The 17,428-nt window shown below is 27.6% G+C and overlaps 1 protein-coding gene across 6 annotated transcripts in view; it reads left to right on the forward strand.

Annotated features, from left to right (window-relative positions):
- LOC117179880 (TLD domain-containing protein 2) overlaps positions 1 to 17,428 on the forward strand; it is a 461,266-nt gene that overhangs the window by 329,203 nt on the left and 114,635 nt on the right. The window contains exons 1-2 of one of the 6 annotated variants that reach the window (XM_033372058.1): positions 4,887 to 5,238; positions 16,438 to 16,731. The exons of 3 other annotated variants lie outside the window; for them this stretch is intronic. In XM_033372058.1, coding sequence (XP_033227949.1) covers positions 16,587 to 16,731 — 145 coding nt within the window. In that variant the 5' untranslated portion in view covers positions 4,887 to 5,238; positions 16,438 to 16,586. Of the gene's footprint in view, positions 1 to 4,886; positions 5,335 to 16,437; positions 16,732 to 17,428 lie in introns of those variants that run through there. 2 more of the 6 variants (XM_033372060.1, XM_033372059.1) reach the window with 2 other exon arrangements.

Below are 17,428 nucleotides of genomic sequence, written 5' to 3' on the forward strand. Positions count from 1 at the left end.
ACAGCTTGTACCACTTATACACATTTTTCTTACTCAGAGTAGACTCACCGTATGCAACTGTCAAGATTTCAAGAGTTTTAGAGCACTGGATTCCATTTTTCATGCAAAATTTAATGCAAACTCTTTGCTCCATTTTTTCGAAAGAAGAAAATCGCCGAGCACACCAAACCCTTCTAACCTTTTACGCCTCTGCCAGAAAAACAACACGAGCTATATAGTCAAAACTTTGAACATATGATAGTGACGAGTGTACCAACACAACAAAACAAAAAATTTAAAACTTCAATGTACGTAGCCCTCGAAAATTGAAAAGTCACCTTTATTTTTTGAACACACCTCGTATATTTTTGGTTCAAGGTTCATCTCTACTTCAAAATTCGTTTTTTTCTTTGTTGAAAATTATTTTTTCATTGAAAATTTAACTTTACCATTTTTTGATTAAATATTGATCCTTTTTAGTTAAAAATTTAACTGTATGGTAGAAAATTAATCCTTTTAATTGAAAACTTCTCTTTTTGGTTTTAAAATTCATCTCTGTAGGCTGAAAATTCAATTGTTTTGTTGAAAACTTAGTTACTTTGTTGAAAATTGAAGCTCATGGTTGAAAATTTAACTATTTTGATAAAAATTCTTTTATGTTCAAATTTGAACTATCATTTTTCGTTAAGAAGTTAAGAACTCACCCTTCATTCATATGAATTCATCTGAATTTATCTGAAATTTCAACTATTTCTAAAAAAATCGTCTTTGTAGGTTTAAAATTAACCAAATTGGTTGAAAATGCAACTGCTTTTGGTTACAGGTAAATATTATTTGAGAAAAAAGTCTACTATTTGGTTCAAACTTCATCTTTGTATATAGTCAATTTAAGGTGTTTTTTTTTTTGACGAAAATTTAACTGTTTTGTTGAAAAATTCTCCTTTTGGATTGAAAACTCATGTTGTATGGTAGGAAAGTAATCTTTTTTGGTGGAAATAAATAAGTTTGAATATTTGCATTTTCACTGAAATAGTTATATTTCGTTCATAAAAGATGCAATGTTACAAACTGAACAAGGTAAAAATTCTGTTTTTCGAATATTAATGGTCAGAAAAAATTAATCCTAAGGCACTAAGGTACAAAATACTTTAGAACACAAAGCACCTAAATAATTCCTTTGGTGTCCCTAGCGGACCTCGTGAACGGAATGGTTACGTCGCAACCCGACACACAATACTGTACGGCGGGTTGTCGCACACAAAATATAACGAATACTAATTCATTAAATAATAATTAATTGATTAAATTATTAAGTCTATTTTAACTGAACACATTTCAAGTGAATGAATCAAATAACTTGATAAGAAAATCATTCACTCAAAGTTAAATTTTCTTATGGTGGGTATCCACCCGGGTATGTTATGCCAAAAAGAAAGTGGACTTCGTTCAATCACCTTCTAATAGCAAAAACTTGTTAGTGCTTGATAAGATAAATACACTGTTAAATTTTTGTTTGAAACGTGTTGAAAATGAAAAAATTGAATTTACGCGCAAAATGTATGAAAAAATTAATTCTTACAGTCACCAATTTTTTTAACATATGTAGAACTATATGTCTAAAGAATGTATGGAAGTTCCTATTTGATATTAAAATTATATCAAACACTAAAATTTGATCAAAATCTTTTTTTTTCGATTTGAATTGTTTCTTTTTTAATTCCGCGCATACGGTAAATGTGCCAGTCTTCGTCAATGCATGTGTTGTCGGCAGATGGATTGTCAGCAAAAATGTTTTTTCCTAAATTCTATTGCCGATCACTCACACATCGAAGTGCCGATAACTGAAGCAAGCAGATTTCTGACTTGCCGATAACCCATGCATTCTCGTATTTATAACTTCGAACTTCTTATAATATAGTTTTTTAAACATTTGAAATCTGAAATTCGCATTAAGCTTCCGATAACTGGCACACTTACGTTAAAATAACCACAAAAAATATGTAATCTGTTAGGTATTTTCAGTTTAATCAACAGCTAACTTCACATCATAGATTGCTGAGGGGAAAACAAGTGACCAAATGCATGGGATTCAGTTCATTTTTGCCCTATTTTGCTCATATCTTCGTAAAAGCCAATTTTTTCTGTATAAGTGTATTTGAAAAATAGTTTATATATTTTAATTGCTATTAAATAAAATAATAAAATGATAATAATGATTATTAATTACAAAGATATTACAGAAATAAAGTTTTGTGTCATGCATTTGATCCATTGTCTTCCCTTCAGCTTTTAACAAAGTTAAGTTAGCTGATAGTTGAAGTGAAAATACCTAATTGCTGAAAAAAGGTTGCATAAGGTATAGATTTTAATCAAGAGCGAAGATGCGACATTTCCGAAACATGGCAGATTTTACTTCTTATAATTTATTTTCGAAGTAATTTTCTATGCAGAGTTTATAATTGAAAAAAATTGAAATTGAAAAAAATTTGTCGTCCTATTTTTAATTCTTACCTTTGCACATTTTTTTAATATCAAATAGGCCCTTTCATACATTTTTTAGGCATATAGTTCTAAATATATTAAAAAATTGGTAAATGAGAAAATTCATTTTTTCATATACTTTATGTTTAAATTTAATTTAATTTTCATTGTCTTCACGCTTGAGTAGGTTAAAGATATTAATTGATTTAAAAAAATTGCAGTATATTTAGCTCAGGAAGAATTAAGAATTTGTTGCTATTAGATATCTACTGCTGGAAATTAATTTTTCCAGCCCTCTCTAGTGTACACACAATGTTCAAAATTTAAATCTTCATTTCTTTGTTTTCTTTCAAAATACGTCGGGAAATTATTTTTAAACAATTTTAAATAAATAAGATTGTAGTTTTTTCAGGCAATGTTAAATGACAATTTATTCAAACATAATACAACCATTTTTTATATTCTAAATTGATACTATTTTGATAAACAATATTTCATGAGGTTTCATCATGTGCCAGCGACACGAAGTTCGACAGAAAGCTTAGAGAAAAAAACTATTTCTTTTGAAACGTTCTAATAATAAGTCTTTTGATTTTTTTTCTAATGAAATATTTCTCGAAAAGAATCAAGAACATATTTTGAATTTGTTTGCTTAAGTAATACAATACTTAAAATATTTTTTTTAAACTTTTATATTTATCTATGTCATTAGCTTTAGAAGTTAAATTACTCACAACTTCGTCAAAAAGTTGTTGTTATTCATTGTTCTTTTTTAACCATTAATTGTTTAACTAAAGAAAAGGATAATGCCTTAAATTGCATTCACTTGTCAATCCTCAAGCTGCAGTTTTGTAAATATTTTTTGCTTTCCAAATGTGTAGAAAGCTAAACAAATAATTGTAGAGAATTTTTTCTTTTAAAGCAATTAATATACATTTTTTTAAACAAACGAACTTTTTTAATTTTGTGCGCGAAAATAATGAAAATTACTTTTCCCCGTACACCCTACTTTAAAATTTGTTTGTTTAATAAATAACTCCTCAAACATTTTGTTTTCAATTTGTCATTTCAGGGATTACAGACCGTCCTCTATTTGACCTAATTTCATATTTACCCCTTTTCACTTACATTGGAAAAACGCCCCAAAATCACCTAAATCGTGAATTTTTATCGAATTTTCTGCTTTTTTTACATTTTTTTTACAAAGTGTTGATTTATTTTTTAAGAATCATAAAAACAATAATTAAATTTGTTGTTAAAAGAATTAATTTTGACCAAAATAGTTAAATTTCCAACTAAAGAGATGATTTTTCAACTAAAATGATAACTCTTCAGCCAATAAATGAATTTTTAACGAAATAGATCAACTTTCAACGAGGCAGTTAACATTTAAACCAAAAAATATTATAATTTTTAATCTAAAATAATTGAATTCAACCAAAAAACGATTTTTCAACAATAACAAAGACAATTTTTCAGTAAAGGAATTCATTTGTAAAAAAACGAAGGTTCAAAATCTCATATAACCTCAGAAACCTACAATTATATCCCGCCTTTACAAATTTTCGATTTTTTTTTAAAAATCGTAAAATGAATGATTAAATTTTTAGTTAATTTTCAACAAGTCGTATGTTCAAAAATTAAAAAATTAAATTTCTACCGAAAGACACGTATTTTTCAATCAAAAATGGAATAAAAAAATTTCAGCTAAAAAAAAAACAATTTTCAAATTTCTCTAACAAAAACCAAAAATCGAGAATGGTGACATAATTTTTCCCTTTTCCCTCTTTTTTTAAAAGTAATCTTAACAGAAACTTAATATGTTATACAATTCTTAAAAAGGCGTATCAGAGATAAGTAGCTTCGTTTTTGTTGTAGAAAAGTTGGGGAAATCGAAAATATTAATATACAATTTTTTATATTTTTTGTTACAGTATATTTTTTCAGGTTCTTCAAATAGTAGTCGTATCTGTGTTTTTCAATTTATTTTCATTAAAAAAGAAGTAAAATCCTTTTTTAATCCCATTTTATCAGGAAAAAACTTTTTTCGTCCAAACTTGATTTAGTGAACCGCTGTTATCCCTGTCACTTTTAAAATAAGTTGACGCTGTTCAACGAAATTGTAAATTATAAGCTTAAAAATAAATGAAGTACCCTTATTTCTGTTATATTTTACGGCCCTGGTTTAGAAGTTCCTGTGTTATTTAAACCATATGGCGATAATCCAAAGGTATATAAGTATAAGCAGTAACTAATTAGAGTGATAAGCCTCTATGCATGAACTACTCGGCAATCTCAGAATATACCAACAAATATAAACACTTGAAAAGTCAAATAATGGCGCCAAATATTACGTAATTCCCGGACAAAATGGCGGCCAAGGCCGCGAACGTTCAACAGTTTCGCTCTCACTTCGTAAAACTCAGTGTCACGCGTAAGTCTCGTGCCTCCTGCTTTATCCACTTATCACCCAGCAATCGACGTTGTTTATCTATCACTATCTCTCAATAATCAGCAGTTGAGATTTCTTTTAAAATCGGCAAATCTAATCTGTGACCGCGATCTTCAACTTCGAAGTGCTTCGAAATTGTCCATCTTTTTTTCGCTGATGGCGGCGGTGGCGCGGTTATTTTCCAGTTTGACTTTCCCCAGTTTGCGTTTGAATTTGTTGATTACATGTCACAGTTATGATTCACCTGAATTCTCTGTTTTGGCACGTGCTGTTTTTCTCGAAATAAAAGTAATTTATAGTGTGATTTGTAGTGAGAAAAATTCAAGGTTCAAGTGCTCGCTTTTTAATAATTCAATAATTGTAAAAAAAAAACACGATCTTTTTTCTCTTGGTGTGCGAAATTTCTTCCTGGGGTAAAATTGGTAAAGTTCCGTTTTCTTTTGGTTCATTTTGAAAATGATTTTTGAATTTTTATCAGAATTTTACTTGCTGAAAATAGCGAAAATTGGATAATTGCCAGAAAATCATTTCTTCTACGCTCACAAGATTGGAAATTTGAACTCACTTTTTATTTTCTCGTAACAGAATTTTTTTTCTATCAGATATTTGTTATTATTACTCAGGGTCTCATATCTTAGAGTAAGTTTTTATTTTAAGATCTGGGCGTGAAGGGACACCAGGGTAAGACGATTTCCTCATAAGTTATATGGTTCTGAGAAATGTTTATTCTAAGAATAGGTAGAAGAACTGATATGCCAGTTCTCAAGAAAGAAAGAAACGAAAAATATTTTAATGATACAAGAATAATGTAAAAATTTTAGGAGTTGGATTTTGTCATTTCAAGTTATTTTTAATTGGAAATTAATTAGTGAACATATATTTTTTATATAACGCTTATTGTGAGATTAAGTATTGAATTGTAATTTATAAACCGAGTTTTATGATTTTTTTAAAGACAAGTGTTTAATATTTAGATATACAATTTGTAGCGAGAGGGGACCCAGTTTCTATGGCACTAATAACCTTTTTTCGTGGCCAGAAGTATACTGCCATACAAACTAAAAAGATACGTAAGTGACATTGCCGCTTAGAGTGATTCTCTTAAGTGTGGCAATGAAAAATCGACCTAAGCGGCAATGTAACTTATGTATCTTTTTAGTTTGTACGGCAGTATACGTAAGCAGTGCAGAATTTAGCTTATTTAAATGTATGAATAGTATTTAAACAGATTGCAAGAAACATAATAAATGCTAAAAGATCTTGGAAAGTTGAAAATTTAATTTTTCGAATATCATTTTTAGTATACATATGTATGAAGCTTTAATTTCTATTGAAATAATTTAACTAAAAAAATAATAATTTCTACGAATTATAGTCACCTCTTTTTCAGCCACAAAAGTGTTGATTTTTCTGAATATTGATCTTGCACGTGTAAGAAACATGTGTTTGAAATTATTCATATTTTCATCATTTTAATATCTTCGTGTAAGGAAATGTTCTTTCCCAATATTTCTGGATCTCGGAAAACTCTGTTACACATGAATGGTCTATTATGTAAATAGAGCATTATATCAAATTATGTTAAAATTTAAGGTAACTTTTCTAACCCTAATACCTTGTATACTGAATAAATATTGTAAAATAATATTTATAAATATTTTCACTATCACAATTTCATACCTATTTGTAATGAAAATAAATATTTAGACTAAATTCTTGTTTTAAAACTAATATTGTTATTGCTTCGTCATGGAATGAAATAATTTTTATGTAATTTTCAAAAAAAGGTTACTGTTGATGATGATGTATATATAAAAAAACATTGTAAATAATATTACTCTTTACCAAATAATATGAAAAATTACTTTTTGATTAAAGATGATAAATAATAATTAAAGTGTTGCATCTCACCCCGTTGCGTGCCCTGTTCTGTCCCAGACCCGGTATGACGGGACAAAAGCACTCCTTTTTAATTTATATTTTTTATTCGTAATTAATTATTTTAGCACATTTATTTTTTTACGAAATTGTAATATAAAACTTTACTATGTTTAAATAACAATTTACATGTTAGCATTTCACAACAGATGGCGAGTATTTTAATGAAAAAATAACTTGTCTCAGTCCGCCCGGTCTCCCTATTTTTTTAAATTAAAAATTCGATTATTAATCGCTACTAAAAGCCGATTTTCAAAATATATGAAATGGTAACCTTATTATTCTTGGATGATTCGTGGCCTAATTTGACTTATGGCCGAATAATGAGCACATGGCCAGAATTGACATATAGCCCAAACTTGATAAAGGAAACTATATGGACATAGGGCCCAAAAATGACATAGGAACAAAAATATAAACACCTAAAGCTATAGGACATCCTTCTTTGTAAGGGCTCGGCGCTTACTTTGACTAATTCTTCCAATTGATAAAGTACAATTTTACTTAACATTTTATTGAATTCTAGTGTCGAAGTAGTCGCCGGTGAAATATGATGTTTTTTAAAAGAAACTCGACGACACGAATTTTACCTATTTAATAATTTTTTTACGCAGATATGACTATTTAAATCATATAACGCAGATTTCTTAGTGTTCGATCTTTAACGCGTGATATTACTTAAAATAATGTAGGAATTGAACTTTTTCGTCATGAATCTGATAAAACTTTTCGTTTTATTTATAAATCGGGCGAAAAGTTCTTTAAAGAACTTCAGAATTAACAAAATAGTGGATATTTTTATGAAAATGTTGAAAGGCAATTTATTAAAAAACTCTTGCAGTTTTCTATTCTCAATTTGTACTTTAAGGTTCTAAGAATAACTCTTGATATTTTTTTCGTCGCTATTTCCCAACGAATCATGTACTTGAAGTTCTGAACGTTCAAATGAACGAAATATTTTTCGACATTTATATTTTACGCATAAGTATTGTTCCAACTGCAATTTAAATTATTCATTTTAATTATTTTTTCAATAATAAATTATTGACAAAATAAATTAACAAATATTTAGGCATTTTTCTTGGTTTGCAAACTCATCAGTCAAAAATTTCGTTCATTTGAACGTTCAGAACTTCAACCACATTAACGAATCGTGTTTCAAATTTTGCATGACAATCAAAAACAGATTTTTATCTTGTACTTAATTTGACTTGAGTTGCTTTCTTTCATTATGCTTGCACAAAAATATCTTATCAAACATAATTACCTTATAGAATCGTATGATTTTGAAAAAATACAATTTTATCCGCTATTATTCACATTTGAATACTTTGTTAAATAAGCGAGATAGAGAAAAGCGGAAACAGCCTATTTTTTAGCCTTTTAAAGAGGATATATTTTTTTCTTTCGACTGTTGTATTATTTTGTGCTGTTTTTGTAAAAAAGTGAATTTTCATTTTTTGGAGAAAAAATATTAATGCAGTAAAGAGAAATTAGAATAAAGTGCAAGAATTTAAATACCTGAATTAGTTTTAAAAATAATACATTTTAAAGGAAATTCTCGACAAATTTTCATATTAATTTACGTCATTAGCTTTATTAGTTAAAATACCCATAACTTTGGAAAAATGGAACTTCCGCTACATTTAGAACGAAAGCTAAAAGTTATCATTTTTTTTCTCGATCAGATTACATTTCCTTTGAAATGATTTGACAGGAATTTTCTGTTTTTGACAATTGATGGGTCGCAGTACAGAACTAGGTAACCAATGTTTTTTCGAAAATGTGTTTATTGCATACCAAATTCTTTAAAAATAAAATACACGTTGTGATTAAAAGATTTGTTCGAACTCTTTTTTTTTAAATATATGTAGTATCACAAAATTTGAAGTTGAATTTTAGTTGAGCTTAGCATTTTTAAAGTAGTATTTTAGAGTAGTAATATTATTTCCCTTTAAGATATTTTTTCTAATTATTATTGTTTATTGATAAAAGAAATTATTTGTATAGTCCTTTCACCGAATAATATTGTCTATCTCAGTGCCATACATACCGTCTCACCGAATTTTGATTTTCTCAGAACAGAATAATTTGTTCCTAATAAACATGTTTTATTTTTATTTCGCTTTCCGATATCTCAAGAGCAAGTTTTGATTTGAAAATGAAAAAGTTTCTTGATGAGGGCGTTCTCTTAGCGCGTTAGTTTCATCATGTTACTTCATGCATTTAAATCTCACAGAAATGGTTCATGTGGCCCTGCCTGTTTACGCTTGGATTTTCCTCATTTAGTATCAAGGCCAGGGCAAGTCGTATCCGAAACCGGTCTTATGTCGGGAGTTAAGTGTATTACTTTATTGACACCCTTCAATTATACTGTGACTTGTTCAAAAACAAAAAAATATATTAGCAAGCATTTATTTACATACTTACTTAACTTATAAAAATTTTGTTTGTTATCTATTTGTCACCTATTCTTAACACAATGTTCCTTTTCGCCTATTTCAAGGAGAATGCCACTTTGTTAATGTCACTTTGAGAGTTTCAATCTCCACTCTATTTCCTCTAAACTAGATAACTTTATCTAATCACACTTTCTTGACCTCAATTGAGCAACACTTTAGCTCGAGAGTAAACTTTTGTTTTATCTTGAAATCGTGATTCAGATTTTACAGAATGTTTTATCGCTTTCTTACAAAATTTCGATTTTATTGGTTATCTATTTCTGTACTTGCCATCCTTAACTTCTAGGTTTTAAAATTCGGTATGGGAAAAACGGCAGGAAGTTTTTATATACCTAGAAAAACCTGGGAATATCATCAAATTTGTTTGAATTCGGAGAAGTTTTGCAAGAGCGTTCTCTAATTTCTTTTTAAATTGTAAAATAAGATTAAAGAATGTTTTTTGATTATTGTAAAAGTAGCTTTGTATTATTGGATCTATTTTGTTAATTTTTTTTAAATTAATTATTTTAACTGAAAATTTAACTATTTCACTTTTGGTTTCAAATTGATCTTTTTTATTTGAAAATTTAAATATTTGTTTAAAAAATTCAACTATTGCGGTTATACATTCATCATTTTATTTACAATTAATCTTTTTAGTTTAAAATTTAACTGTTTTACATAAACATTGAACTATTTTGTTGAAATTTTTTTTTATAATACTTGTTTGCAGTTTTTTAAACTGTAATAGGGTGGCTTCAAGACCGGGAATTTTATAAGTAGCGTTTGTCATCCATAATTTTGGATAAAACCCTTTTTAGTTGATCACAAAAATATAAATTATAATGATTTTCAAAATTAAACTATGCGTAGAAGATTAACAATTGAATAAAAATTTAGTTTACAAGACGTTTCGGAATCAGATCAAAATTTAAGAATTTCTAGATTTTAACGTTAAAAATTAAACTGCTTCGATTGGAAAGTCTTAGTAGGTAAACAAATGTGAACGCTCGGTTTAAACTTTATGAACGATTTTCAATTTTAAAATAACTAAAATAAAAACATTAATTGTAAATCAAATATTCAAAACTGAAAAACCTACATTTTGAATGCTAGCATTTTTATTTTTCCATTTGAAAAAATTTAATTTACAAGTTAAATTGTTGAATTTTGTTGTATAATAAATATGGTAAACCTATAATTCCTAGAAAAAACTGTATTATTTACGTATACCTACAAGATCCGGCTATTTATACCAAAATTTCGGTGCAAATAGCCCACAACCTAATTTAAAACATATGATAGATTTTTGCAGATTTCGAAAAAGAATTTAGAAACTTTTTAAGAATTTTGAAATAAATTTTCTTTAGATTCATAAGAAAATTAAAAATAACTTTTTTTTTGAAAAATTAATTTTAAGAGAATATTTAAGGATATTTTGAAAAGATTTCCAAGATTATCAAAAATGAATCTGGAAGATTTGAAGGAAATATTTTTTATTTTTCAGGATTAAAAAAAAATTTAGAAAGAATTCGAATTATTTAAAAAGTTGTTTACAAGTTGTAAAAAAATGTAAAGAAGAACTTAAAATACGAATATATATAAAACAACATATACAAATACAAACATATACAAATAATTTAACTTTTAATTTAGGAAGTGTTCAGTTTATAATGAAAATGTAATATTTTAATCTTCAATATTTCTAGCTTAAAAATGATTAAACTGATTTGCAGCTTAGTTTTCATTATTTCAAATGGAAAAATTTTTAGCTTTAGAGTTAGAATTTTTTAATTGCATTGGCCGCGAAGAAAATTTGCGAACCAGGAAATGGCCGGGAATTTTTGTATGTGATTAAAACGGCCACCCTCTGTAAATTTAACTATTCTAGTTGAATATTCCATTATTCTAGTTCAAAAAGCATATCTGGTTTAAAATTATTTTTTTTTCTGAAAATTCCAAAATTCAATTTTTGGTAGAAAAATGATGTTTTTTAGTTGAAAAGTTATGTTGTTTACTGAAAATTCATCTTTTTTTTTAGAAAATACTCTAATAGGTTATAATCTTAAGTATTCCAGTTGAATTTTCAATTATTTTAGGTGAAAATTCATCCTTTTAGTTTGAAATTTAAATATTCTAGTTGAAAGTTGAACTATTTTGTTTGAACTCGTTTTTTTTTTAAATTAATTTCTTTACTTAAAATTTAACTATTGGATATTTTTGATAATATTAATTGAACATTTATTTTTTAACTAAAAATGGAACTATTTAATTTTTGGTTAAAAATTGATCTTTTTTAGTTGAGAATTCCTCTTGTTTAGCAGAAAATTTATCTTCTTGTTTGGAAATGTTTCTATTTTATTGAAAATTCGTTTTTTTGTTGTTGAAAATGTATCGGTTTTTAGTTGAAAATTTAAGCATTTGTTTAAAAATGCATCTTTTTTAGTTGGAAATTCAGCCTAGTACTATATACTAATTTAAATCCAACATTTTTTATAAATTTCACTAATCTCAGGAAAATCTTTTTCATTAAAAATATCTACATGCTAAATGTGTGCTGAATTTAAATTATATTATTATAAAATAACAATTTCTTTTAATTAGTATTTAAATTCATGGACTTTAAAAAATTCAGAAATGATACATTATGTACTAAGTGTTATTTATTTCTTTAATTATTCGATGGTAGTAATATATTTAAGAATATTTTGAATAGTTCAATAGCTCTGAGCGTTGAAAAATTATACCTTCCAAAATATTGAGATACCTGGACAAAGCCGGGAATTTTCCAAGAACTTTTTTCCAGGATTTGAGTTGACAACCCAGAGAAATATAAATTATATTTTTTTCTAATTGAGGTGCTTATCCCAAATATAAATACTGTTATTTGAATCGGTTAGATAATTACTCCACCTGCGGAATATTGGAAAAGGTCAAGAGAGGAAATAACCGGTTACAAAGTTCCAGTTAGAATTCATTCAAATTTTGCTTCCCACACATTTAATTATACAATCAAAGTTTGATATCTTTCATATCTATTAATTAAAATCATTATCGATTCAATTTCAAAGAACCTTTTTATCTATAAAAAATATATCATTATTTTCATCTTAACAAACAATTGTAGAATCCAAGGAAAAAAACTTTTGAATGTTCACGGAAAATAATACTATTGTTGAAAAATTTTTTTTTCAAAGACAAGGAAAGTTTAATTTATTTATATTTATTTTATCTATTTGGGAATATATAATGCTGTTATGGAATAAAAACGATTAAGTCAATCAATCACAAATTGAAATTAAATTGGAAAATTCTAAAATAAAAATGATTTTTAAAAAATGTTCTTAACTTTCATCTGAGAATGAAGTTGACTTGTTCGCAACATATTTGCATTGTAGGCAAGTCTCTCTGAGATTAGCACTCGTCTGCAAAAAGATCTGTGGACATTTTATACTCTCAGGACCGTATCTCAATTTGTAATCGCCACAAGAAAATAATCAAAAGAAAATTTCAGATAGGAATCATCGAAATTGAATATTCTTTGGTAATGATAATTTGTAAAATTTACAAGCGTTGACTTCAAAATATTAAACATTAATACAATAATAATGTTTATTTATGGAACTAAAGCTTGTGTTCTAAATTGTAAAATTCAGAACTAGTAATTGTTTCATTTTGAGTTCAAATTTGAATGAACAGAAAAATGGTTGGAAAACTAGAAAATTACTGGGAAGTTTTTCCACAATCAAATTTAAAAGTTTATAAACTATTTTCAATTTTTAAACAATTTCAAATTAATAAATTTATCATTTTTTTGAAGCGATTTGATTCAATTCAAATTGTATTCATATCGAGTCTAAAGTATTCCAGTTTTAGTTTATTAAATTTGAAATTTGATTATTAAAGAAAAGGTATAATTTATTAATATTTAGGAATATTTGACTGTTCATTTATAATGAGCAATTTTGAATAAAATAATAAAATCTAAACAATTTGAAACTAAATTGTTCGAAAACAGAAAGTGCTGGAATTATACTTTGAACGTTACAATTTTAATTGTGGGGCCATTCATAAAATACGTAATACATTTTTCAGGAACTTCTGACTCCCTCCCCCTGCGTGTTACTTTTTCCATTAGTCTTAACATGGATAATGATACTTCGGCAGACCCCCCTCCCCCCATCACCATAAACGTATCATGTTTTTTGTGACTAACCCCTGTTTCATTAAACAAATCCTAAGTTGAAAAATTGTCTTTTTTGGATGAATTACTTCGTTTGAAATTAAAATAAATTTTGGTTGAAAGTTCCGCTAATTAATTGAAAAAAAAACTTCTTTGTTAAAAAAAAATTGTTTCAACTGAAAATTTAACCATTCAATTTTTGGTTGAGAGATCATCTTTTCAAGTTAAAAATTCATGTATTTACCTTTTGGTTGAATATGCAATACTTGGTTATTAAGTTGAACACTTTTGTTTAAAGTTTATTTCTTTGGTTGAAGGTTGTTCATTTAAATTGAAAATCCGTTTTTCTTTTTGTTGAAAATACATTTATTTAACTATTTTGTTGAAATTTTTTTTTGTATTGGTTGAATATTAATTTTCAGACTGAAAATTTAACATAATAATTTGAAATATTATTGATTTGTAACTACATACAATTTAAAAACAATTTAACTTCTAATTTAAAAAGTGTTTTGTTATAAAATAAATTTTTATCGTTTAAATTTAAATGTTTCTATCTTAAAATTCGTTAAAATGATATTTTATTTTTTTTAAACTACGATTTCATGGATTCATTCTTAAATTTAGAGCATTGAAACTGATATATTATCGTAATTTTATATATTGTTTTACCAGAAATCATTGAACTGTTTAATTTATAAAAGTTTAAGACTTAAAATTTTGCAGTTTAACGAAATCTAATTTAATGTTGGACAATTGAAAAGTGTTGAAAATGTCTATTTGGACATTATCGAGCGTTTAAATTGAAAAAATTTTAAGCTTTAATTTTAAAAGTTGACTGTGAAACATTTGTACCGATAGGTAAATGGAATGTTTTGCAACCAATTATTAGCGAGACGGTCCTGTTCCCTAAGCCTTAAGGCGTGAAACTCCTCAAGTACTCAGTACGAGTTCCGTTCTTCATTCGAAACACTTGTGTTTGAAAAGTAAAGAAAGAATCCGATACTTTTTTCTCGGCGAGTAAAATTAGAAATCACAAATTATTCGTCTGAAAATTAATTCTAAGAGATCAAGTGTCTATCGATTCCAATGTGAATGCAATAAATATTCATCATTGACTGTGTTTGGTGCCTAACTGCCTATACGCGCTGGAGACAAATGTCCGTTTGCAGAGTGATGAATAAGAGCCATGTTGATCCAATCGATCTATTCCATTGACCTTCTGGTTTCTTTCAAAGGCCAAGAGCTTCTCGTCAGGGGAAACAATATACTGGCATATTAGAACGAATTAAATTCACGAAAAGAAAAAAATAACATCCTAATTGCAAAATTCCTTTGTTTTCTATTTTTAAATCATTTTAAAGCGCGTTCAGATCTCTGAATTTTTTCTTTCCTACAATTAAATATATAAACAATTTAATAATCCATTATTGAACAAATTGATACATATCAGATAATCATTAAGGCGACCAGACGTTCTGAGATCGCAGTCTAGTTGTGACTCTTGAATTCAATTTCAAAAACTTGACATCTGTGAAACTTGAATAATATTTTAAAAAAAAATGAGAACATCGTATTGTGAATTTGCAATATTTAACATATTTTAAAGATTCAACTCAATTATTTACATACATTTTTTTAAATATTTACTTTTTGGGGTATTTCTCAGTGTCGGGAATTTTATCCAAATTTATTATTCGAATTATCTTGATATTTTTAATATTTTATTTTAAAACTACAGCGTTGTTCAATTTGAAATTGGAAACCTAAAAAAAATAAAAATTTAAAACCAAATGTTTTCCAATTTAATTAGGGAAATTTGAAAGATAAAAAATATATTATTAATGTGACTACGAAGTTACATTCAAAGAGACTTGATAGATTTTTTCCTAACAAAATGTGATTCCTCTAAAAAAAATCACTTGTCATTTTCACCGAAAATGAAAAATTTTAAATGTTATAAGCCTTTAAAGTTGACTTATTCTAAAAACTTAAAAAATTAATCAATACAAATTAGAATCCGTCACAATTAAAAAATTTCAAAATTGAAGCATTCCTTAATGAGGATGTTGAAACTAAGTCGTTAAAATAAAAATGTATGAAATTTAAATAAGATTAAAATCAAATTTAAAATCCTATTTAACGTCCAATAATAAAGTTAATGTATAGAATTCCTGATAATAAAACCAAAAATCCAACGAACAAATTTGGAGAACCACCATAAAATGCTCCTGTTGTATTAAAAAAAAGGATGAAGTGTCGTTAAAGTAATTAGTTAAAATTTAAGATATTTAAATGAGATCAAAATTAAATTTAAAATCCTATTTAACGTACAAAAGTCAAGTTAATGTGCAGAATTCGTGAAAATAAAGCCAAGAATCTAACGACCAAATTTGTATTTATTTTCGTATGTCAGTGAGAGTGCATCGTGAATTTCTTGCTGTTCCTGTCTGCTCTAATTTTTATTTATTTATTTTTTGCCTTAATAAGGATGCTGCATGAGTGCCGAAACGTTGGTGTTTATTTTTTACCAATGTATGGGACCAATGGGAACGAATGGGATTTGGTCGGCTGCCTTCTCGTTTTTTTCCCTCTTTTATTTTTGTCCAAAAAAAGATTTTTTTTCTTTTTTAGGAAATTGGTTTGATTTTTCAAGCTGCAAGGCACATTTTGTGATGGTCGTCCAAATTTAGTCGTTAGATTCTTGGTTGTATTTTCAGGAATTCTGCACATTAAAGTAATTTAAAATGTGCATCACGAATTTTAAAATTCTTTCCAATTAATTCGTGAGACAAAAACGCGAAAATACAATGCAAACGTAGGAGTTTGAATGCAAAAAAGGGAATGAATGCTATTGGAAGATTATTATTTATAATTTCCAGTTTTGGGACTTGAACCAATTAGAAAATTTCCAGCAAGTAAAATATTAGAGAAAAAATTCCTTTTCTGATTTTTTTATAAAGGAAACTATGTGAAAGCAGAAAATGTAATCGAGGATGGAAATGACTTTGGATGGTGTCTGTTTGTGTTATTTTACTGTTGACAATCGGGTGTGACAGTCAACGATGAAATAGAGAGCATATTCGATTATTCGGACAACAAATTGATCAACATGGATTGTGGATTTCCTATATCTGCATCTGAATGGGATAACGGCGAATACGATATCAACAATGTCCACATCTTCGAGAAGGAGCTGCAGGATTACGTAGTTTATTACGTGGTCCGTGGCCAACCTAGATTTTTTATAAACCCTGGTACGATACCAATTTTTATCGCAAAATTTAATTTTAAGCTGTAGACAAAAATTACCCAGAACACCTGTTCAAAAAATTAAGGCAATTAGAAAGTTATCATAGTACAATCAACATGGGTTGTGAAATCAAAATTTGCGAAGTAATTCCGAATGGTATCATTTAATTTAGGAAGGGGAATTTTAGGAAAGGAATTTTTTAATTTACACATACCGAAAGTATCTAACTGTTTGCGCCGAAATTTCAGCACTCGTACCCACGGCCTTAGATTTATTAAATTAAAACCAAAAATACGGAAACTTTGAGAATTTATAAAACAGAAAAACAAGGGAATCCTGTCGAGATTATTATTAGTAAAGAAAGGAGAAAATCTAGCCAAGGTTTCCTTTTCTTACTTTTTAGTACATTGTAGAATAACTTGGCAAACATTCACTTCAGAATCTATGTTAATTGTTTTGGTAACTTTTTACTTAGTGAAATTCTCTGCATCGTAGATGTTTTCGATATTTATAAACATTTCTGCGGCGAAATGTTGTCACAGGCTTTTACTGCCCAATATGTCGAAGGCATTTTTGGTTAGAGTTGGATTTTTATTTGGTCATTTTGCACGGGGCTCTCCCGGTATATATCATCAGTCACGGACGCATTTTTATAATGCAATCAAGTGATCTGATGAGAGCAGTCTGCCCAGACATATTGG

Source organism: Belonocnema kinseyi, chromosome 9 (genome assembly GCF_010883055.1).
Source record: "Belonocnema kinseyi isolate 2016_QV_RU_SX_M_011 chromosome 9, B_treatae_v1, whole genome shotgun sequence".
Taxonomy (NCBI): domain Eukaryota; kingdom Metazoa; phylum Arthropoda; class Insecta; order Hymenoptera; family Cynipidae; genus Belonocnema; species Belonocnema kinseyi.